The 25,186-nt window shown below is 40.2% G+C and overlaps 1 protein-coding gene and 1 long non-coding RNA gene across 2 annotated transcripts; both read right to left on the reverse strand.

The window, feature by feature from the left end:
* Nucleotides 1-9,020: 9,020 nt before the first annotated feature.
* Nucleotides 9,021-10,542, reverse strand: LOC122981204. Its single transcript, XR_006403187.1, has 4 exons — nucleotides 10,425-10,542; nucleotides 10,068-10,246; nucleotides 9,648-9,734; nucleotides 9,021-9,494 (listed from the first exon to the last, which is right to left on the reverse strand). It is a non-coding gene; the product is annotated as an uncharacterized LOC122981204 (long non-coding RNA).
* A 7,947-nt stretch (nucleotides 10,543-18,489) lies between these two features.
* LOC122981483 (rac GTPase-activating protein 1-like) lies at nucleotides 18,490-24,958 on the reverse strand. The gene is made up of 17 exons (XM_044350225.1): nucleotides 24,804-24,958; nucleotides 24,282-24,375; nucleotides 23,562-23,764; nucleotides 23,153-23,307; nucleotides 22,776-22,845; nucleotides 22,555-22,608; nucleotides 22,301-22,378; nucleotides 22,049-22,166; nucleotides 21,748-21,896; nucleotides 21,426-21,590; nucleotides 21,227-21,322; nucleotides 20,853-21,051; nucleotides 20,578-20,683; nucleotides 20,214-20,346; nucleotides 19,765-19,873; nucleotides 18,765-18,873; nucleotides 18,490-18,576 (listed from the first exon to the last, which is right to left on the reverse strand). Exons 2-17 carry the CDS (start codon nucleotides 24,364-24,366, stop codon nucleotides 18,501-18,503), a joined length of 1,905 nt encoding a protein of 634 aa, XP_044206160.1. The 5' UTR covers nucleotides 24,367-24,375; nucleotides 24,804-24,958; the 3' UTR covers nucleotides 18,490-18,500.
* Nucleotides 24,959-25,186: the final 228 nt, after the last annotated feature.

The raw sequence follows: 25,186 nt of genomic DNA on the forward strand, positions 1-25,186 counted from the left end.
AATATCACACTCTGCTCCTTGACAGGTTATTGCCAAACACAGTGGGGTTACAATAAGATGTCAGATTCAATGATGGCATGGTGCTCAGTGTAGCACTAATGTTTCCTTGCACGAGAGCTGGACTTGTGAGAATATGCATGTATGTGTGCAATGTGAGGATATTAGGAAAGACATTTATCTAATAATAATAATAAATTTAATTTGTACCGCACTTTTCGTTCATAGTGAAACTCAGAGTGCTACAGTATTAACATAAAACATAAAGAGAATAGTAATAAGAGTTAATAAGATGAAAAAGCCTTCCTGAATAGAAAGGTTTTTAGGCCTATTTAAAAAGAGTCTAGGGTCTGTGCTGCCCTCAGATGGTTAGAAAGGCTGTTCTACAAGTGTGATGCAGCAGAACAGAGGGCTCGATCCCCCATATATTTTTGTGTTTTTGCACTCTCATCAGGATCCTGGCAGCGCTGCTCTGAATGTACTGGAGCTTCTGGATGCTCCTGCCAGGGATCCCTGTGAAGAGTACATGGCAGTAGTCCAATCTTGAAGAGATGGAGGCATGACAGTGTTAGAGAGGGGCAGAGATTAGAGATGTTTTTGAGATGATAGAAAGTAGAAAGAGGTTTTGCATAGATGTCTTATATGGCCATCAAAAGTCAGCTGACAGTCAAACCTAACACCCAGATTAGTGACTGAGGAGGAAGGGGGGATGTCCTGGCTGTCAAAGGTGAGATGAGGTATGAGGGATGACTGAATCTGGTGTGGAGTAACAATAAGGAGAACTTCAGTTTTGCTGCTGCTTAACTGGAGGAAATTTGTGCTCATCCAGGCCTTTATCTCCTTAAGACAGGTGCTGAGGCGTGACATGGCTGCAGAAGGCTTTGGGGCAGTTTTGATGTACACTTGGGTATCATCAGCATAGCAATGAAAAGACATCCCATGTCTGCTGATGACACGTCCAAGAGGGAGCATGTAGAGGGTAAACAGGATGGGGCCAAGAACCGATCCTTGAGGAACACCACAGGTGACAGGGAGCAATCTAGACCTGCATCCTCCCAGCGAGACATACTCAGTCCTACTGGAAAGGTAGGACTCAAACCACTTAAGTGCAGAGTCTGACAGTCCAATGGTGGTGTGGAGGTTCTCTAAGAGGATAGTGTGATCCACAGTGTCAAATGCAGCGCACAGGTCAAAGAGAATCAGGAGAGAAGGGGACCTTGCATCAGCTTCCATCAGCAGGTCATTCACAACCCCGAGCAGTGCTGTTTTAGTGTTGTGTGCTGAACGAAAACCTGACATTTTTCAAATAAGTTGTTGTATTTAAGGTGGTCTTGAAGCTCAGAAGCAACCACCTTCTCCAACACCTTGGACAGGAAAGGGTAGTTGGAGATAGGTCTGTAGCTGGTAAGAACTTCTAGGTCCAGGGTGGGCTTCTTGAGGTGGGGGTGGATAATTGCGACCTTGAGGGCAGATGGAAGACTACCGGTTTGAAGGGACAGGTTGACAGTTTGGGTGATCAGGGGGCTGAGAATGGGGATGTATGATTTGAGCAGAGCTGTGGGATTGGAGTCCAGGGCACAAGTACAAGGTTTCATCTTCCTGAGGATTTCCTCAATGTGACTCTGCCTGACACAAGTAAAATGGAACAGAGATGGTGAGCTCCCAGACAGAGGGTCAATGACTGGAGGAGGCAGAAAGGAAGAGCTGGACATCAGAGAGCAAATGTTGACCATGGCTCTGTCAATGAAGTCAATTAAGCTATTACATCACTCTTCTGTAGCCTCAACTGGTGAAGAATGTGGCTTCAGGAGATTATTTATGGTTAAAAAAGATGCTTAGGGTTCCCAGGATTGTTCTTAGGTTCGAGTAGAAGTGTGTCTGAGCATCTTTAAGGGACTTTGAGTAAGTCCTTTGAAGTTCACAGAAGGCCAGTTTAAGGACAGCGAGCCCAGAGCATCTGAAGCATGGTTCCAGGACACATCCAGCTGTTTTTATTTTCCGCAGGTCATGAGTGAACCAGGGACCAGAGCAACTTCCCTCAGTGGCTGAGGTTTTTAAGGGTATACATCATTAAATTACCAGAGAGGTTGATAGAGCTGCCCACTTCCTCGGTGTCCTCATCGATGCCTGACTCTGTATTGTTTACTCTGCAGATACTCTATCTGTATATTGAAGATTTTAGTGTAAAATATAATGGGGACTATAGAAGGAATGTTGTATTGATTTTTAAAAAGATTTCTTTAAACTCTTTTCCTAGAAACATGATTTATGAGTAATACATGTCAGTGTCAAGCTCATGCAGATGAAAGGAAGAGGACAAGAGAGATTCACTGAGGTGCCGCCTTTCCTCTTACGCATTCAAGTTCCTGCAAGTTGATTTCTCCAAAATGAGGTTTCTACTTACCCCTGTCTGTTGACACACAGACCTCCACAACAGCTTGTTTGCGGTCTCCAACCAAGGCACTCAAGCAAAATGTCATCGGGTGCTGAAGATGGCGGCATGGGGGCGTCAGTGTAATTAATTTTCTGGGAGCCTTGGCCCCTGAGCCGCAGAGCCTCTTCCTTTCATTTGCTATCAGGTCCAAGGATCTCCCCCTTATAGCTTGTGGTTCTGCTGCAGGGGTCTCCAGTCTTATCTGTAGCCCCGTCTTATCTCTAACTTGTCCCTGCAACCTGACTGCAGGAAGATTAGCTCTGCACCTCTTGTCAGTTTCTGATTTTTCCTTCAGTGATGACAGAAAGGAGCCCAACATAAGCCAAGATTAAGCTGGTTCTTTGGATGTTCCAACCATGTTTTTCTTGAGGTCCTCTAGAGCTGCTGGCAATTAGGAGAGAGGTCAAACCGGTTTAGTTTAAGCCTTCACTTTTACATAGTAATTAAACAATGAAGAGAAGTAAGAAATTCAACTTGCAAAGATACAATACTTCTTCAACAACACCTATAGATACTATGCAGTATATCCCCTCTCTTCTTTTAAAGCTCAAACCATCTCAGTTATGACCAGTTGAACAGAGGATCTGGGTCAGTTGCTGGCTCTAAGCTGTCACAGCAAGAGGGCTAAAAGCAGGAAGTTGAAGGCTCTGATGATGGGACCTTCTGGGAGAAAGCTCACAAGCTCAGCCAATTAGCTGCTGAAAGGCTAGTGTTGAACTTTGACCCTGTCTGCTGCACTTTTATTCTACAGAGAGATCTCATTTTGTTCATTAAGCCCGGTGTGGTATAGGCTCTTCTGTCTACAGCTTAGAATTACACAAGCATCAGAGGCAGGGCAAGACCACAAATGGTCCAATTACAACTGTACCTCAGCATTTTGACATTTAGAAGAAAGAGAGAAGAAGAGTTCCACTGAGATTTTGTAAAATAAATAATATAATTGTAATTCCTCTTAGAGAAATAAAAATCCAGACCTTGTAAACTTTTCACCTCCTTTTAACCATCTGCACCCTAATAATTTTGGTATTGACATTGACATGTTGTGTATTCTACTATTTTAATTCTATACGGCATATGGGATTTTTCAGTATCTGAATAGGGAATGGTTTGTCAAGGCTTTACCAAAACTTTTACTCCAAAGACATAAAGAAATGTTTATATTTAAACAGAATTCAGCTGTTGCTGTTAGTCAGCTCCATTTTAATGGTAGCCTTTTTTAGGGATATTATTGTGAATATGTGTCTATTGCAAAAAAAAAATAAAAACCCCACAGCTGTCTGCTTCTTCTTCTCCCACAAAGAAAAAAAACAATAACTAAAAACAAAAAAATCAAAGCATATCCTCCCATCATAACTGTTGGTGTTTCATAAATAAAAAGGCAAATTCCAGTACATTAAGCTGCAGCTTGAAGTTTTAATTATCTACATTCCCCAAAATGCACTTTAAGAATCTGTCAGTTGATTGTTTCTTTCTATGGAAAATTGTATGTAAAACAAGAGTAGCGCAATACATTACGTGTGAGGCATCCTTTTCTCTAGTATTTCACTCTGACAGAGTTCAGCTGCAGAGATATAATGAACATATGGACATATGTAAGCTGTGTTAAACCCTTCCTCCTTTTTTGAATATAATGTTTTATTCTACAATAAATTACAGTAGAAAAAATATTTTGTGATTAAATTAAACTTTTAGGCATTGATTAAGCCCCACCTCCCTGAGTTACTGTTGCTATGCCTGTCAAGCTTTGTATTTTCACACAGCACATAATGTGGTTTACAGTGATAATGGTGGCAGGTTTAGAAATTTGCAGTAATTTGAGTGCAATGGGTCTTCAGTTTCACACAATAGCAAACAAAAGCGTCTTTTGTTTGCTAAAGTCTTCTAATTTCTTGTCACCTGAAATTAAATTTTCATTTCAGCAAATTTTCTGAGCTGTAGCTAGCTAGCATGAGCTAATGCTAACACTAAAACTTTTTGTCCAGTTGACTTGTTTTATAACGAGAAGCCAGTAAAGTGTCTTAAATATGATCGGGATGGCTACATACCTTATATAAAATATTAGGCTGTAGCCACATATCCTAGGCAAAGTCAGCATTCTCACAGCTGATGACTGGAAAACATGGAAGAAACAGAATTTTTCTTGTATTGCAGGGTAGAACTAGTTAATATTTTAAATGATGTAATTAAAATGTGATTTGTTACATAAACTTTGGATGGTTTTAAAAGCTTACTACTTGGACAAGCAACACAATAAATCTTTCTGTTCATTTTCAAAGAGTATGCTTCCACAGTGAGAAAAGTATAAAATATAACATTGTATTATAATGTAAAGATAACTGATATTGAAGTGTTTTTCATATTTGTTTTCTGTTTCATTAGCTGGTCTATAATGATGGAATTGTCCCCCATCTACAACATATAACTCCACTGTGCTTGATTTGGCATTTTACATCTCAGATATGCAGCAAAGTCATACTTGTTTGTACAGCAAGCGGCTCTGTGTTTGTGTGTGCATATACTGAGCACACAAGGATATGCACATAATCCTGTCATCAGTATTTAAATTGGGACTGTCTTGCGTCATTTCAAAATACTTGACCATCTGCAGGCGTTTCTCTCCACCCTCAGAGGGACTGCATGGCAGTGGCTAAGAGTCAGCCCACTGTGTTTGCACAGGAACACAGTCTGAATCTGTCATGCCCTCTGTTTATACTTAGGCACTGCAATGGTGTCTCACCCTGCTGACAAGTGACGGTTTACAAATCCGTGGGCATGAATTCATAATTTGAGGTCATGGTTTATAAACCGTGCACACAGATTTCTAAACCAAGAGCACAGATTTACACATTGGGCTCCATACCTTCCAGTTGCCAACAGGCCAAGGTGATGCAAAATTTTGGGTTGGTTAATGGTGTTTCATAACACATACTGTATACACACTGAAAAAAGGGTATGCTGGACTTCAACTTTGTGCTTTGTTGTTGTTTCAGTAATATAATTTCAGTAATACATACATACATATCTATATCTATATCTATCTCTCTCTCTCTCTCTCTCTCTCTCTCTCTCTCTCTCTCTCTATATATATATATATATATATATATATATATATATATATATATATATATATATATATATATATATATATATATATATATAAAATACAAAGTATGCATGTATATCTGAATATGAATGTTTGCATCCTCATGTAGGCCTTTATATGTTTGTTTTTTATGTTTGGTATACTGATTATTACCCTAATTGTGCAATGACATAACCCTCCAGCAAAAAGACATAAAAATAAAAAACTTAACCATACCCTGATCATATCTACATTTGCAGAAATGCACTTCAACATTCTGTGTATCAAGTGTTTGTTATCACACTACGTTTACTGTAAAACTACACATTAAGTACCTCAAGGATGATTTTCTTGCAGCCAGATTAGTGAAGGGAATAAGGTGTTTACTGGACCAAAACAACTGTTGTGTGAACAGGTGGCACAGCTACCAGCCCTCGCTCACGCCGCAGTGTCTCATTCTGCCCACACCAAAACTAGGAAGTAAACACAAAACAGCTCAAGCACAATAGAAACTATCAAGATGAATAAATCATTAACTTAAATTGCAGAAAGAAAATTATTGGGGGGCTTATAGAAAGTGATGTGTGAAAATGGATATTTTATAATATCCAAGTGCACTTGATCGGCTTTATTGTTGTGTTTCCATGGTGTTTGAAGCACACTGTCAAGGGTTTGTCTTATTCTATTACCACACTGACTGAAGGTGCTTGCCTCTTGCTGTGCATCCAAACTCTTTTTGATACTCATAATAAATGTTTCATTTGAGTTGTTTGGAAAAAACAGTTGAAAGGTTGAATGTTTGTGGTCAAAATTCAAACTAAAGGGGATGTATTATCATCATGTGCAAATGATCTGACATCAGTTCAATAACTTTAGAAATGGAGCATCAGAGCAGACTGAAGGAGAAGGGTCTATCTGCAATATTGCAGACCACACTCACTTTACTACACAACACACCCCTCCTGATGTTGTCACCATAACGACATGTTACACGACACATGCCTAAATCTAAGTAAGTGGAGTGTCATGTAGTAAAGTGGGTTTGTTGTGTAGATGCTGCGAGTCTGCAGATAGACCTACTTGGGCTGAAGCCTGGTTTTTGACTTTCAGGGAGCATTTTTACATATGTTCACCTCAAGTTTTAGAACTAGACATCCAACATTATAACAGTATTTAAATGACAGAAAATAACAACAATGATACGTTCCCTTTAACCAGTGTTTCAACTAACATAATGGTGAGTGCATGATGATAAAATGTTCATTCCCCCAAGGTCCAGGGACACATTATACAATTTCTGTGTGGTGAACTCATTAAGCTAAAAAAAGAGAAAATCATTTATCCCTTGCTGCCACGGAGGACCACCAAACAGAGAAGGCAGCTTTACAAATGTGGTTCTATTTTGAGACATAGAGAAGAGACAACTTTGGAGTGATTGACAAGTAACAGCTGGGAAGGAGGATAACACAAGCCTGGGATACAGTGTCACAGGAACACAGGTGTCAGTCACAACAGCTAATTAAAACAAAGCCAGCAGTGTTAATGAGAAATGATCAGTGACTGTGCTGCAGCTCTCATTTCTGTCAGTTTACCTTTGACAAACTTATCAGCAAAGAAAGACTTGGTGATCTCAAGAAAGTACGTAGACAAAGGAGAATTAATTGACTGAGAAGTACTTTTCCTCATGCTTGTGCCTGGATGTTAAAGCACACACATAGTGAGTAATGTTGGATTAGCAGCGAGTATAACCACATTTTATGGCTACAAATCTCACATTTGCAACATGAAGTCCTGATTTTAATTTGCCCACTCATTTATATTCATGTCTTAAGCTTGGACAACGACAACAAAGAACATGCTGAATAACTTCAAGCAAAATCCTTTTTTGACATGAAAGCTCTACACTACACTCCACTCACTGAGTGCCATTTCCCATACACTGTAGGTTGCCTTTCATAAAGGAAGAGAATAACAAAATCAAATTTTATAATTCAAATTAAGCAATTAAGGTGAAGTCAATAACAACCTTTCCAACTATTATGTATACAGGAGCCCTTTTTGGGAAGTGCTTGGTCTATAGAAACTAACAAGGGGCACACCCCCACATTCTCACCTCATTGAGAGGGATCAGAGAAGGCCTATCAGATACAGAAATTAATGAGATTTTTTCTCACATTGTACCTTTGATATTTACACAGTGTTACTAAAAACTATACTCATACAATATGTTGTGTATCTGACACTGCTACATTGGTCGGAGTACAAGGTTGATAACTGGCAGAACTGAAATGGCATTATTTTAGAGGATGTGAGTCCAGTCAGTATCACAAGAACACAAATGCCTGAGTTTGTTTCTTTCACTTCTCTGATTGTCAAGACGTCTGTAAGAAAAGCAACACAGACAGTGGCTTTTAGTTAGAATGTAAGGAAATCCAGCCAATGTGGTAGAAAAGGGAAGTTCTAGCTGCACGCAATTAGGAAATCCCGGCAGTTAGTCTAGCAAAAATGTTTATCTAAAGCTGCATTTGTTGATTTGTTGTCTACTTGGGGAGCAGCGCAACAAGCTGTAAACAAACCACTGACATACACTCACCGGCCACTTTATTAGGAACACCTGAACACCCCCCCCCCCCCCCCCCCCCCCCCCCCCCCATGTATGTTAATGGAGTGGACAAAATATTATGAACACCATTTAATATAATGCACCCCAGTACACCAACACCACCACCACCCACTACGCCCTCAGTAGTAAACATAAAGTAGAATTATCACCTTTCTGACAATGTCAACAAAACTGAAAATGTAGAAGCTTCATAAATGTTGAATTTATGGCAGAGCTGTTGTATTGGATTGCATTTGATTGCACAGGTGTACCTACTGAAGTGGCTGGTGAGTGTATTATCACCTATATGGCAAATGCTGCCTATTCACACATCTAGCATAGATGGAAAAACATTAGCAATTATGTGTTTGTGTTCAACTTCGCAAGTCCAATTCTCACTCTACTTATAGCTATACTCTGGTTTCCACCAACTCCTGACGGAAATATCTGTCCCTTTAGCTGCCAAAAGCTCAACTGTGTCAACCAGTAAGAAGCTAACTTTGTTTGTTGTTTGGTGATGGGCAGATAATGTACAGTGAGCTTATCAGAGTTTTGAAAACATCACACAGGAGAGTGAACTAAAATAATGAAGTTGCAGCCTGTAAAACCAAAACAATCAGCTCAAAGATACTAAAAAGCTCCACAATCCACATCATTAAACTGTGACTAAATAACACTTTTTTAATTCAACACCAATGTTTCAGAATATTTGAATTTACATGTACAGATTGGGGTTCACTCAGTAACATTTTTGGTTTAAGAAAAAAAAGGGGAACATATGAACATATGAAAATACTACAGTTTTGCTTATAATAGTTTTTTCTTGTGCTGTTTTAGTTAACAGTCCATTAAATATAATCATATTTGTTTGCAAATCTCATACACCAAATCCATCCCCTTGCAAATCTCATACACCTGGTGTATGAGATTTGCAAGGGGATGGTTAGAACAATATTTCACACCATGAACCAGTAACTCGCAGGCAAATGTGATGCTATGATGGGCACTTGGCAAACAAGTTGGCTACTAGCATATTGTCCTTTTAGCTGAGCTAATGTCAACTAAGCAAACACAAAACATTACTGTTGCATGCTTGAAGCCCTAACACTGCTGTTCCTAACGCCCAAGAGTTCATTCTGAACTGTAGAATCCATCCAGGAAACCAGACCCAGACTCCTCAGTATAATCTCTACTCAGTTGACTGACCATGTCCTGTAAGCGGTCTCTCAAGGCTGTATTTTCCCTTATTAGTCTTCTGAGCAGTTTGTTGCAGCAGGAACAGAACTGGGTTGAATTCTGCTGAGACTGGTCAATCTGGCACACCTCTTTTATTACAGAGCTGTTGAAGGGAAACTGATCTGTATCTTCTTTTGAATAAACTGAAAGAAAACAGAAGTTGTGGGTTATGATTGCGAGAAGTTCCACTCAGGAAATACTGTATGTTACAATTGTGATTGAAAAACTTATAGAAATAACAGACATACGTGACATATGCCTTAGCTCATTTTTTGCATTTGTGAAACACAACTTACAGGCAAGGTGCAAGGAGAAATTGAGAGCAGCTTGTATGATACATATCACTCCTAAAGTCAAAAGCCCAATTCTGAGGAGTCTTCTGTCTGTGGATGTCACACACAAACACACACACAAACAAAGTACAGGCAATCAGTCTGTAAGTATTAAGACACTTCTATCTGACAAACTCCAAACTTTGACCACTTTGACTTGTCTGCTAATACATCTGGCAAAATGTGAATTGAGGTTCTTAAATGGCGATGATGACGTTGTTGACTGTTGCCTGATGCATCGCCTTTCTGATATAAACATATTATCATCATCTAGGCTATACACAGTGAAACAACACTGATGTTTAATCTTCTGTTAGATCCATCTTTTTTCACTTTTCAGCATATTTTTCATTTTTTTTAGTGTCTATTTATTTGTGCTCTTACCTGATTGTTCAGTTTTGTTAGTTTCAGTTTGCTTCAATCCCCTAAACTCATGTTCATTGATGTAGTCAGACAGCTCCATCTCTTCCATGGTAGTTCACTTCCTGGGAGAAGATCTGAATTCTCTGTGAATCTGAAAGCGATCTCACCACTGCTGTGCTGAGGGTTTTGTGTCACATGTCCTTTACAGGAAGGAAGTCATTGAGGTTAGGTTTTGTTGTAACTTCTCTGAGTGCAATTTAACTTGGGTCAGTTAAAATGGTTATTTTGCCTTAAATATTACATGTTTATTATTGGATGTTTTTGACATGAATGTAGGCACATAATTTATGAAGGAGTTAATACTAAGATCTCAATTACCTCTATTTGCTCATTTCCCACAAGTGCTCAGTAGATTGCCATGAAATTTGCTATGGATATCAATGGTCCCCAGCAAATGATTTTGGTGACTCCTTGACTTTTCATCTAAAGCCACTATCAGGTAAAAAAGGTCCACATTTACTCAAGAAATGTTAAAAATTCAATGGGCAGGATATCCTATTGTATAATTAAATTAATACTATTTGTGCCACCTTCAGAACAGACTTTACATTTTCTCTGATGACACCAAATAATCTAACTATGTTGTTTGTTCTAACACTTTTGTGATATCATGTGTAGTTAATATGGCAGCCTTTATGGGAGCCTTTAGCTTTTACAGTTTTTTCTCAATTCATTACACACATTTTCTGAAAGTAAGGCTCATTTTCTCACAACTCGCACACAAAACCCCACAAACCTCTTGCAAGGGAAAAACCGCAATAGATAAAATGTTCAAATATCACATATACACCCACATGATGAGACAAGAAGCAGCTAAACTCTGATGTACTCAATGATAGTGGAGAATATATTGTCTATCATTTTCAGAGTTACACTATACTAACAGAATAAATAAAGAAAATGTTCAAAACAACAACAATAAAACACAAAATTAGATTTTTTTTCTGAAATATTGTAAACAGTTGGATTTATCAAGTCTTCAGCATGTACTGGAATTTTATTTTAAATTATGCTTTTTCTTTTTTGCTACAGGGCCTCACTGACATCATGGGCAACGTTCTCTTTGGCAAAGCAGCAGGGAAAGTATCGCCTGGTATGATGAATCCAGCCCTGATGCGTCAGCAGCTACATCACATGCTTCCGTGCTCCCTCCATTGCCTGTATAAAAGGGACATGGACTCATGGGGACAGCATTAATAAACCTGCCACACAAATCTGTAAAAGAATAAAACAAAATTTAAAAAAGCCCTCAATAGGTGTGAGAAATGGAGAGCCCATCTTTCAGCCCTTTTATTTCTAAAGGCTTGATTGCTAATTGAAAAGCAACAGGTGTGGGGAATCCGTGGTGTTATTGGTGGCTTAAATTTAGTATTGTGAATGGGAGCATTTACCATGTGAACATATGAGATTCTATCAAGGACTTTTGTGCCAAACAAGCCTTAGAATGGTTTTGGCCATTGTGTCTGAAATACCAGTGAGACAAACTGTAGGAGGGGTTTCATAACCATTCTGTATATGTTAATTTATAACTACCATGGTTTCACAACATTGGAAAATGTTTATCTCATAAACCTTTTCGAATCTGCAAAAATGTCACACACAATTTGGTCATATCATTTTATCATGAAACATTGGTCTTTTTTATCATAATCCAGCACCTAAAAAGAACGAATAAGCTATTGTACTGTAACAGTATTACGACAAAAATGGAACATTTTTTACTCCTTAAAAACAATAATCTGAGAGCTACATATTTAAGCATTTTCTCCAAAAAACTATGTGCTCATGGGTCACAAAAAGCTGAGCTAAATCTTATATTGGTAAGTTACAAGTATATCAAATGTGTTCAATGTTTCAGCACAGTACAGCACATGCAGAGCTAATTCACAATTTATTAATGGCACACACAGAGCACAGTGGAGGAAATCACAAGAAAAATTGACAATAGTGACAGCTGGCTGTTGAACATTTAGTGACAGGTATCAACTAACACAAGCAGGGTGTGATAAAAGTAGAATGCCTACACATGCAAAACAGCTGTCGACCTTACAGTTAAGATGTAACCATGAACATGTGAATTGCATGTGTGATAAGGCTCATACATACACTGGTGCCTGTTCTGCTGACATTTATGTATGAACTCTGATCCACCCAATTTAATATTTTCCCTAGAGGTGAAATCCAGGGGAAGAAGATGTTAATATCTGTCACCTGTGCGGCTGCCGCAGTCAATGCAAAACTTTATCAGTTTAAATTAGAGCTTCAGTGGTGCAAATGATGCAAATACTGACAATACCACTCCCATATCCTAACAACCACAGGGGAACCATACATGATAGAGTTGCGGAGATGGGTGAAATTAATGGGTGTGTTCCGATGGTGAGGGGCTGTTTCATGACACCGGGGTGGATTACAGGGTGCAACAGTGCATTCTAGTGACCGATAGGAGAATCGCAGGAAGAAGGTTGAAATATGTGGGGCTTTCATGGCCAGTGGGAATGATGAGAAATGTTTACAAAACTGAATAATGCTGCGAATGATCTTGATGTGTAACAGCACAAAGACCTTTTCATTTATAATGGTCCAGATTTAGATAAAGCTTGTTCGAGAGTGTCTTGTCCTTTAGCTGTGGGAATCATCATGAGAGGAGGCGTAACTGCTTTATGTCACAGCCTACTAGAGTTCTTAGCTAAACTGACAATGGCAGTGGTGTATGCTGAAAGTGAAGCTCATGAAAAGAGACTACAATAACTACTGAGATGAGATTTGGGGTGTGTGGTTCAGAAGATATGAGTATATCATATATGATATATATACAGTATTTATAGCTGTGTCTACCCATGCAGAAAAAAACAATCCCAAACTCAGAGGCGGAGGCACACACATACCTTCACACATGGTCACTGCACACATTCACCAGAAAACACTCGACCATTCATGCACACAGCCCCTCTCGCACTATTCCATATCATGCACCCCTGCACACACATTCACATTCAATCTCACGAATTCAGATGCACCCATGCAGGAAGGCGCACACAAACACCCACCTGCATGCATACAGGTATTTTAGTGTCTGAGTGTGTATGCGCATGCACGTGCGAAAGCCCAGCTTCTGAAAACAATACATAAATCATAAAAAAAAACAATGGCAGCCGTCATGTGTGTGTATGTGGATGCACCCAGTAGTGTCTACGATATATGCAGTGACAAGCCAAAATACTGGCAGGAAATAGCAAAACACATTTTTATTTTTTGGAGACTTAATTTGTTTTTTTAATATTAATGAGTTTAATTGCCTTTGAATTGTCACAGTTTATTTAAAGTGCTTTTAAAAGGTTTCTCCAACTGTTAGTAAGGGCTGCATGATGCTACAAACCTTCTTGACAACCAGTCACATCCTTTTTTAAACACTATGTCACCTATTGTCAGTGTTGATTCTGAATACAGAGGCGTGGATGCTTGTTTAAGATGAACCTGTGCAGAATGACCAAAGATTCATCTTTTGTGAAGGAAATGAGCCAGATGTGGCATGTTGCTTCTCATTAGTGCCACGCAGCTCACTCTTTTCCATGTTAAAACAAATACTCTGCCTTGACTGTGCGTGTGACAGCTGGAGATGAGTACTCAGTTAAGTGGAAGAAAATAAATCAAAGCGCTCGCCATCTTTTTGTGATGATTTGTCTAATTCTTGTCTGGAATGTCCAGGGGAGGGGAGGGGGGAGAGATGGAGAGGGAGCTGGGGAATGAGGGGATGGTATGTGTGTGAGGAAAAGGGGGAACAGAGCAAGTCAGAGAGAGAGACAGAGAGAAAGTGCGTGTTTGGACCAGCTGCACAGCAAATCTGTTTATTCTGCACAATTTGGCATCAAACACAACAGACTGCTGAGTGCCTGCTACTGCTTGTGGTGCCCCATTAAAATGGAATTTATTGCTGCCTTAAGAGCAAGCCAGAATCACACATTTCCCCCTCTCCGCTCCACACTCTCTCTCATTTGCACTTTTTCCTTTTCCCCGGCAGTGGTGGTGGTAGTGGTGTGGGGTTCCCCACCCCCCCCCCCCTCCCACTTCTAGCAGCAGCTGTCAGACAAGTCGTCAGAACGGCTCATTACAGACCCGAATGGGCAGGTAGGGTAGGCAGAGAACACCGCCATGCCCACCTACCCGTCAGCCATCCCTGACACCACTGCCATCTCCCCTGTCACCTGAGGGAGTGGCGCTCAGACATCAAAATCCTGCTCTGTTTATCAATATGGTGGCATCCCATGCAACTACCACTCAGTATGCAGCACACCCCAACAGATGCTAAACCATTTTGGTGTTTCCTTGTCCTTCACTTCCCCCTCAGAGGCCAGTTATTTGGTTTAAAGGTGTGTCATCTGAACAAGAAGACATTCTTGTCATCTGTAGGAAGCCTATATTGTGGTATAAGATGGCATATCGTCACATCTCTGTTTCAGTTGCATCCAGATAAGAATGACCCATTTCTACAAACTGAAATAATCAAGTCACTGGCTAAGCTTTAGTACACATACAATCACCAGTGTGACAACCTGTTACCCACTTAGTTTACACTTGTAACCAGGCTTTGAACTTCCGCTGTAAAGACAGCATGAACTCAGGCCTGCATCTTGCTCCATAAATCTCTTCATCCAATGATAAATTCATATTTAATGACCACGGCCATCGTCTGGGAAGGAGGAGCATTCTTTCATTATTGCTTCTTTCCCCTGCTGCTTGGTCGAGATAATTGATTTCTCTGTGGTAACAAGGTATCGACCACGCATGGTAGCCGGCTAAGACGGTGGTTCGATTCAAAGGAGGGGTGGAGAGAGAGCAGAGGGGGAAACGAAAAAAAGGAATGAGGGATGAAGCAAAAGAAGAGATAGACTGAGAGAGCAAGAGCATTAAAAGCCAACAAGCCATACAATTATTTGCAGTTAAAAAAAAAAACTCACAGGCTTTAGGTGGGTGTAGATTGGACAATGACTCTTGTCTTGTTTTTCAGGGGCTTTATAGGCCCAGTGAGGAACGTAGTTTTGTATTTCAGCTGTTCACCAGTATTGTATGTTTAATGCAGCAAATGGAAAGCATATTGATCACACAATCTGTCACATAATTCACTGAAAACAGTGTCAGAAACAAATCTGGAGGCCCACTTTTCAAGCACATGCTTAGCCTGCTAAGGAAGCAGTATGTTGGTCCTGGTCCTCATGTTTATAAATGTGCAGCATTACACTTTTGTTCCCTAAACCTGACTAAGTGCTCCTTCTCCCAAGCCCATTTTCATACGGTTTCAAAAGCCAATCTGCATGATGCCTGGCCTAATACACCAGTAAATCTTCCAAACTAGCGAGCAGGTTCTACAACACAGCAGGAACACAGAAATACCCTTAAGCAAGTGACAAAATACAGTATGTAAAACAGTGCGTTTTCTGTAACAAATGTACATTCACAAGTAGTCGAACACAAGACATATAAGGACCATTTGTCTAGTGGTTAACATGGCTTTTTACTGTAACAACCGTATTGATTAGATATATGATCAGATGGGTGGGTTTGACTGGCAGTTATTGAGTTGACATGTCTGAGGTGCTGACATTATTGGCCCTGACCTCAAGCAGGCAGACACCCACTACATGCTACATAGCTAGAGTGTACAGACCCTATATTCAATCAGTCAATAACAGTAATGACTAAACCTTATGAATTGAGTAGTGTATTGGTGGTATTCAGCTTCCAGAGATGGTAATAGCACTGTTGTTTCCTCTGGCATCACTGCTTGCAGTTCACTGTATAAATAGAGGAATTAAATAGTGCTGTTGTTGTTGTGTGTTTACCAGCTTACATTGTAATTTATTTAAGAGCTCTTAATTGGACTAGTTACTCATTTGGTCCTCGTGGTCCCACAGCAGAGTGGAGCTCCATCACTGTACACTGGGGCATGCTGGAATATGGAGCTACAGAGACACACTGTACACAGCCAGCTGTTTGATGTCTGCAGCCGCCGAGCGTATGCTGCACCGTACAGCATAAATAAACACGCAATCCCCAGATGAGAGGGCAGATCGACACACAGGAGACCTTATTTCAGGCTAATGAACTATTAATGCTGATTTGAAATTCAAACCTTTTGGAGGGTCTTCTCTGCAGTCATTCACAGCTCCGTTAGTGTGTGTGTGTGTGTGAGAGAGACAGTGAGAGGAGGGGAGGGAGAATAAACTAAATTTTCATTTCTCCCCCAAACAGCAGGACTTGGATCTCCAAGGGCCTGATGTGTTGTCGAAATTCTGTATTGAATGAGGCCATATAAAAATGTATGTCAATGGGTTCAGCCTAGCTTAGCGCTCTGCACAGTAACTGTTAATGGAATAACTATAAGATGTATAAATGATCCTCGCTTTAATTCATAATAATGTTGGACCTCATCGCCTGCCCACTCAGCCCAATAGATTATGGAAATAGCTGTAATGACTATTGGAACAATGAGCCAAATTGCATTATCATTCAGTACCATGTCAGCCTTGGAATAACTAGCGCTGTGCTTTTTGCTCTTTCACTGAAGATCTTGCATAACAATGGCCAACATTCAATTTCCACCAGTTAAAATGAAGATGAAGTGTGTTAAACATGAATGAAGGTTTTCGGCTGTGAGAATGTGGCATTAATATACAACATTAACATACTCACAGTTAATAGGGTAACACTAATCCATGCCCAGGTGTAAGATGGGTTTTTCAGGGGGTTGAATTGCTAGTAACAAAACCCACACAACCACTTGTATGCCTCACATGCTCTAGGGCCTCATTTCAGCAAGGTTCTTCGTCCCACATGCTTATCGCAAGCATGAACAGCACCCACCAAGACAAAAGAACCAGTCTTTTGATGTTTTATTTTTAGCTCAACCATGGACTTCTGTGTGATCTCATTTGAGTCCAATATAAGTCTTATTTCAGTCCACAAGATCTTTGGAGAAAGTAACTACATCAGTTAGACAATATTTCGTTAAAGAAACAAAACCATAACATGAAATAAATGTACAAGAATGTATAAAATACATATAAAAAAATGCAACAGTACAGAAGTATTAAAATATAGAACTATGCTGATTTCTTACTGGCAAGGAAGACTTGGCTGGCTTTGGCTTTAATGAATAAATACTGTGGATCAGCTTTTGTCAACATGATCATTACTCCCCTAAATAACATACGTGAACCGGTATCATCATCACGCTAAAATCTGGAGCTGAAAGTGGTGACGGTGAGGAAATATTCTCAGAGGAAGAGTAGCTTCTTGTGCATTACTGATGAATGTACAGGAAGGCTACTGTGGTTACAAATACTTAAATACTGAGTGTGCATGCAAATCAGTTTTCACATTCATAAATTAAAGCTCCAGATGTTATTTTATGATGACCACACAGATCTCAGGTTTGTGAGGGAGAAAATATTGACTGAGCTGTCCTAGGTTAGAAGAATGAATTAAGGTTTTTCTAATGATTTGTTGATATATCAGTGTAAGGAGTGTCAGTAATACTGACTGGTTGTGTGCATAATATACAGTATATCCTCTTCATTGGTTAAGGCTTGCATATCAAAAGTGATGCACTAGCAGCCTCTAGTGGTGTACATTCCTGGGTAGAAAATATCATTTACTCAGATTGTCCCATAGTAACAGTGCAAAATGCCACATTATTCCCCTTTCATTATCAGTGTTCATATTGTAGTATTGTTAAAGTATATAAATTGGGGTAATTGGTGTGATTGGTATACATGTTACCACACAATCAACATAAATATAAAACAAAATGTTAAATCATGACAACAAAATTTCAGTTTCAGGACAATGACAAGCAAACCAAGCCAAGACAAAGTGACACTGGCAAATAATACAACTTCTCTCCTCTTTTTTCAATCCAGCTGTGTATTTCATGTGTGCTGGTGCATCCTTGTTGCCGTGGTTACAACCACAGGTTCAAAGATGGACCAACACCAGTGAATGCATAGCTTATGAACATCACAGCTCAGTGTTAAACACAAAAGAAAAGATCCTTGAATTGGTTTACTGGAGTGGTTGCTTGGTCATTAAAGCCTTGAAACCTTGAATCACATAGGTGTTACCACAGTTTTGGTAAATAATAAATCATTAGTAATCAAAGATACAAAAACAAACTTAAAAATTTGTATGTGCAGGAATCTTTTCAAAGAAAAAAAAATCTGGTTAGAAAGACTTAAAGGCTTAAAACATTTGACTAAGAAAATCAGTAATAAAGTTGTTACATGCTTAAATTGCACAGTAGTTTTCCCCACATGATTGTGTTAATATATACTCTGTTATTGCAGTAAATACCCAAGCAGTACAATATGAGTGACCTTTTTTTTCCCCACTTTGCCATTACTTCAGCTGTGGAGAGGCGAAGAAGTTGCCCTGGCGATTAGAGGCAGCTGATGCTTTGCTCTTGCTCCCAAATCTAAGGATGGAGGGTCAGAGGTAAGGGGGTGGGGGGGGACAGGAGGAGGATTTTAAGCTTAGTGATAGTAACTTTGGCAAACATAATGTGATTAGCTTGGATCAGGCAAAGCTACGTATGAAATATGCAGCTTAAGTCTGATTTGTATGAGATGATAATGATGTGTGTGAGACAGTGAATGAGCTTACATTGTGGTGCTGGAGAGGGTCTGCATCATACGCTGGGACAGCGAGCTGGAGGAAGGCGTTTTGGTCATCATCTGATGTTCTGGAGTAGTCACTGGTCCCAATATGCTCACTGTAAATACATTTAAGATGAATACATCTTCAGTTTGAGACAGCAGACTATTATTTGTTGACCAAACGCAAAACTCGTCATCCAGCGGACTTTAGAGATCTGCCTACAAACTATGTTTCCTCATTTTCAGTAGTGGTGCCTTCAAGGACGGTAAAATGTGGGTCTCCTAAAACACTCTGTCTTCCATGTTACACTAGTGATAGGGAAAAGAAGACACTAAAATATCATACTACTACATACTTTAAATATCAGTATATTTGGAAGAAAACTAGTTTCATGATACGGTCGATAAGGTTGAATATCATGCTGTTGAATCAGACACAACAGAGTGTGGAGGAGGAGCTTACGGCAGCTATAACAGCCAAGAGAGATGTGCCTGCAGCTGGCTGCACCATCGACTGGTGCTTAGTGAGGATCGTCACAGAGAATGGAGACAGACAGAAAACTCTGCACTGAAATAAACCTGACTTTGTTTTTCTGACAGACTATTATATCTGACTTTTCCAATTCTGAATACAGAACAACAGTGACTGTGTTACCTGTAACTTGCGGCTGCATCTAGCGCCACAATGCAGCACTCGGTAAGTTTGCATTGATCCACATAATGTAGACTCAGTCAGTCTGATTGGGCGAATCGTGCACAATGCATTCTGGTTGTTGTAGGACTCCCCCTTAAGAGCAGTATGGGGAATCTACAGTCCTTTTCTCAGTTTTCTCTAGTCATATGGCACCAATTTCAAAAATAACTGCACTACATGTGTGACCCAGTTTTAAGAAATCATATTCACAGCAGTGGATTTTTCCTTTAATCTCGCACTATTCATTTTTGGAGGAACTTTTAAATCTCGTTTACTACATGAAAGGTTCTTCATGTATCTTTCAGTAATTTACCTCTGTGATCTGGAGTATCAATGTGGTGAGTATTGTCAATGCCTAGATTATCTGGATAGGCATATTGGCTCCAGAAGCTTCCAGGAATACTGAGCAAACGCTCGATAACCTGGAAAGACAGAAGGGAGAAAAAAAAAAAAGATCAGTCGTCAAACAGACATAATATGTGGTCAAGCTATCCCAAGGAAACACTGATGCCAAAATTAACGAAAGCACACACAGCCATACAAAGGTCCTGTTTACACCTGGCATTAAAATCCGTCTCCGGTGATCCGATCACAAGTGGACAGCTCTAAATACAGGTGTAAACGCACCCAAGACGCATTGAGGACGGATTGAGATCCAATCACTCAGACCACATTCAGAGGTGGTCTGGGCCGCATGTGGCCACATTCTTTCAGTTTTAGGACTCTGAACATAGACTTATTCTTTATTCTCTTTTACTTTACCCTTGGTTGTCTATTTGTGTCATGTAAGATGGTCATAGGGTCTGGGTCAGGAACGGCATGACCCACAAGAGTAGGGCCAAACACCCTGGCCAGGTTGGTCACATCCATCTTGGTATCCACACACTGAGACACCCTGGGAAAAGACAGCAGTGGGAAAATTAGTCTTCTCAACAGTGAAAGCTGACCCGTACAGCAGAGATGTAAGGGATTACAACATGGCTGCTCACTCTTGTCTCAAACATCTGTCTGTCTTGCATCATTGGTTTACAAGAAGTTGTTTACAAAACTCCTGCCTTATTGGTGGAAGGTAATAAGATAACTAAATGCTTCTTAGCACTGCTGAAATGCCAGTAATGAAAATTACTTCTGCAGATGGATCATCAGGCAGGCCAGAGTGTCTCGGTTGGGTTGAGGCAGCTCACTGATGGTCTGGTACAACATGGCAAGACTGTTGCCGTCATCCTTGATTTCTACAAGAACATTAACATCAGTCATTTAATACACATGTAGATGGCTACTCCATTTATCCAATGCACCATTCAATTCAATTCCTTGTTCTTAAAAGAATGTTACATATATATTCAGACAAATAAAGACAAAAATGTTCTGTAAGTGATTCTATAAATCTCAGAAACTAACCGGCTGCTTCCATGAAGGCTTTGTTAAGCTGGAAGGTGAGCAGTGGCTCTGGAAGGTTTCTGAGGAAGTCTTTGAGAACACCTGTAATGACATTGATGTCTTCTACTTTGTTCAGAGGAGGCAGAGTCTTTCCTCTAATCAGCTTCTCCTTCAGCTCTTTCACTGAGCGCTCATGGCCAGAGATTCTGTACAGGCCAACCTGGGGCAAGGAAGAGATAAAAGAAACTAAGTCTCATTGTTTGGTGTTGCGATACCTCACTACTGAATGAAATAACTAATTAGAGAAATTATCTCTTGTAATCACTCAAGGGGACGAATCAGAGAAAAACACAAGGGTGACAAGTAAACAAGGACTTAAATAAAGCCTGTCTCACCTCATGTAACCCTCTGTGTTCAATCTCCTTAATACAGTAGATAACCAAAGCTGGGATCTTTGGGGAGGTGACCGGAGCAAAATCAGCCAGAGTGGTCTGCAGACAGAATGTAGATTTTATAGGTAACATGACAGGAACAGGAAAAATAATGAAAAATTATAGAGCGGAAACATGCCATTAAGTACTGAGAAACATGTACCTCTGTGTTCCTGATGGGAGTGCTAACAGCTGTAGGATTACAGGGCAGAGGACAGCGGTCACGACACTCTGGATGAGTCACAACCCTGCAATCCTGGCAACGAAGGTACATCTTGCCAAACTTTGTTCTTCTTCCACATGATACACAGAACTCAGATTTGATCACCTTAGTGAGAGGAGGAAAAGACCAGACAGTCACATAGAACCCAAGGTGACAAGATTACACTTTGACGAGCTGAACAAGCCTGTAGTAATGATGGAGCTGGAGATACAGTCTTAAGTTAAAATGCTTAACTGTCACAATGATAAGAATGTAGTCTTACTGTTTTGGGGACAAAGTGGTGTGTCTTTCCTCCTTCATTAGCTCTGGGGGTTCTGAGTTTGGCTGGGAAATCTGAGACTGGTGTGCTGGGAACTTCACTGGTTGTCTCAGATTGGTTAGTAGAGGTTGTATCAGCCCACGCTAAAGCAGCTGTAGAAACAATCACATGTTGGTCAAATCCCAAAACCAGCGAGGATATTAAACACTATTATTATGTAAACTATACAGGGGTTTTTACTTTATGAGACCAATCTACTTGTAAAATCCCAAATACAGAACCAAAAAAACCCCAAAACTCTCACCACTCCTCTCTCTGCTGCGTGTTCTGTAGGGCACAGTCTCAATGGTGGAGACAGCCTCGACAGCACCACCATTTATAGGCACGGTGATGGTGGTTTTGGCCACTATAGACTCATTCATCTGAATTACATAAACAGATTTTTTATGAGATTTTCAGCAAACTCATGTACATTTGAAGAGAAATTGTGGATTCACAGACACAAACTGCTTTTTAGATGTTATTGAGCACAGTCAGCTGCAGAGGTCAGCATTACCCTATCTGATGCGCGTCCAGTAGAGCGAGGTTTCTTCACCGCCTGTGGAGGAACCTCAGAGAGTTTTCTGGAGGAACGCTGTGGATTACAATGTAACTTTCAAAAACACATACCAAGACAAGCTTGTGCTGATGTATAGAAGAACATGAATAAAAACTAAAAACTGCCTTTACACTTAACATGAAACATAATTACGTCATCATTAATGCAAGCAAAGAGGCATCCATTTAAAATGCAATAAAGGCATGACTCACTCGTTTCTGGCGTTTCCGCAGTCTCACCGTCTTCATGGCAGAGGAATCCCAGTCCTACAAGAAAGGAGGAAAAACAAACCATAGTACTTAAAAGGCCAATTTATTATTGCTGTCCTTTAATAAGGACTGTTGTCCCACTATTTGATCCTCACATCAGCAGGCCTACTACAATATACAGTGCAGAAGTTTAACACAACATTTAACAAAACAGGTCAACATACTAGAGAGTCGTCTGTTTGATCATAGCTGATGTCTGACAGCAAGGAGGCCGATTCATCGATGGTAGTTAACCTGTAAGATAATAAAAGTCAGTATTTAATCTTCCTGTCTGAAGTACTTTATGTGTCCACGGCTAGTTGGAGAACATCATCATGTTTTGCTGAATTATACAAGCTTTAATGTAGGAACCTTTTTTACAAACTGAATTGGATTCCCTACACTGTTCACTATGAATACCTCTACATTTATCCATGAAATGGCAGTTTATCATCTCAGTGCTCTTTGTGCTCAAAGTCTAGCGTTCACTCTGGTCATTTTTCAGATAAATTGAATAATGGTGTAGCCTAGCTGTTTCAGAACCAAATGAGGAGGTTCTCACTTTCGACTGGAGTTGAGGTTGGGTTTAGCAGCCTGTGCTGCCTGTGAGTGGGCACTGAGGAAGGCCAGGGCGGAGCGCTGCTCCTCACTCAAGTGGACGCTGCTACCGTTGTTGTCTGATATCAGCAGCTCCCGGATCAGCTGTAGCTGCCGCTCCTTTTAGACGCACAAATCAGCAGGTTGAAAGGGACAGGTCCACACATAAGAAAACACAGATGCAAAAAAAGTATTAATTAATTAGTGATAATGAGCAAGTTAGTTAAAAATGATTCACATTTGTTGACCTATGAGATGAACTTTACCAAGAACATTATCTGAAGATTAACTTCTAGCTTCTTTCCTTTTTAATCGCCGGCATCACATAAACAACCATGCAAGTATACAAGATTTATAAACAGTGTTGCACTAACCAGCTTCTCATAGACTGACTCAGCCTTCTGCCGCCGGCGGATCTCTACATCCACTTGGTTGCGAGCGTGCTTCAGCTTGACCTCCAGAGCTCCCCTCTCAGTTTCTGCTTTAGCCAGCATCTCTTTACAGGAAACCAGCTCATCATCAGCCCGCAGCCACTTCTTACGGCAATCCTCAAAGTTCACTGCCATCTGGAGGAACTCTAGACAACAGAAGATGAGATTGTTGTATTGCTGCTGTGCAGAATATACTATTTTTCTCTTTGGTGGTTGCATGTATTATGTCTTCAAAATTCCATTAGTTTTCATTAGAATGGCAATGGTGCAAAATACCTTAAGAAAGAGGACAAAAACACAAAGTGCTTTGTAGTATGAACAAAGGAACTGCTTTCTTGTTAGTTAAAATGGAAATGCCCTGCAATGTGGACTATTGGAATGGAAATTTCAACCGGCCCCACTTGCTATTTCAATCCACGTTTTAGCCCTGGCCTGGTCAGCCTTTACATACTGAAGAAGTTCAATACTCAGTGCTGCGTCTGCATTCATAATCTGTGGTTAATAATTTATTGCATCAGCTGACGCATCTACTGACACAGTAGAAACTAAACTGCAGCAGAAAAATCTTGACTACACCACGCATGCACCTAAACTCCCTTATGTTTCACTGGCAGGCTTTTGAAGAGGTGGCAAATACCAGAACAGAGAGTGGAAATAACTTACGTGGTTCAATGCTCTCATTCAGACCGTCCATCTGGGCTCGCAGAGTCTGGAACTGGTTGTACAGGTTCACCACAGACGGCTCCATAGTGTCTCACTGCAGCAGAGTTAGATAAAGTTAGAAGTTATGATAAGTGGGTAAATTGGACGATAGTGCTAATGTTAGTTTTCTTTTACTAACGTTTAATATTGTTGCTAGCCTTGAATGAGCAGTAATATTGCCATTATTGGTAGTGAGTAAGTTAGGGGGTTAAACGAAGACATTAACCTACAGTAAGTTAAAAGAAAAACAACGTAACTTCTGCTTCAAATGCTATTAACGGCCATAACGGCAACGTAATCTCCACTGTATTCATACTAACTAGGCCTGTTACTGTAAGCAAAATCTATTTTACCCACTGCGTCAACAATGAAGCTAACTTATCGGTATGTTTGCATTAACGTTAGCAAGTTTGTGTTAGCAACCTACCGTTATTTTAGTCAGAAGACAAAACAACAAACATTTCACGCCAACGTTTAAGTTACCTGTGCAATATATCTCCTGTGAGAGTGCGGCTGGCATGTAGTGTAACAACGTCCGATATTAAAAGCAGATGTTAGTTTATTACCGCGGCAGCAGAGCCACACCTGCCTGATAAAGTTAGCACATTCCTCTGCAAAGTTCAAAATCAGCGCCGGTTTTCTTCTTCTTCGTCAGCTGATTTGGTGGAGAGCAGGTATACTCTACCGCCCCCACACAGCCACATCTGTAACTGCAGGAGAAGGTTTCCTCTGGTTTCCAGCTGGAGTCATCATGATGACAGTATCATTCACTAGTGGGTTTGTTAGCTGCAATAAACACATATTATATACAGGACGTACATATTATCATAGAGGACATCGGAAGTCTCCTTCTGTGTACAACTTAA

This window comes from Thunnus albacares, chromosome 4 (assembly GCF_914725855.1).
Source record: "Thunnus albacares chromosome 4, fThuAlb1.1, whole genome shotgun sequence".
NCBI classification, from domain to species: domain Eukaryota; kingdom Metazoa; phylum Chordata; class Actinopteri; order Scombriformes; family Scombridae; genus Thunnus; species Thunnus albacares.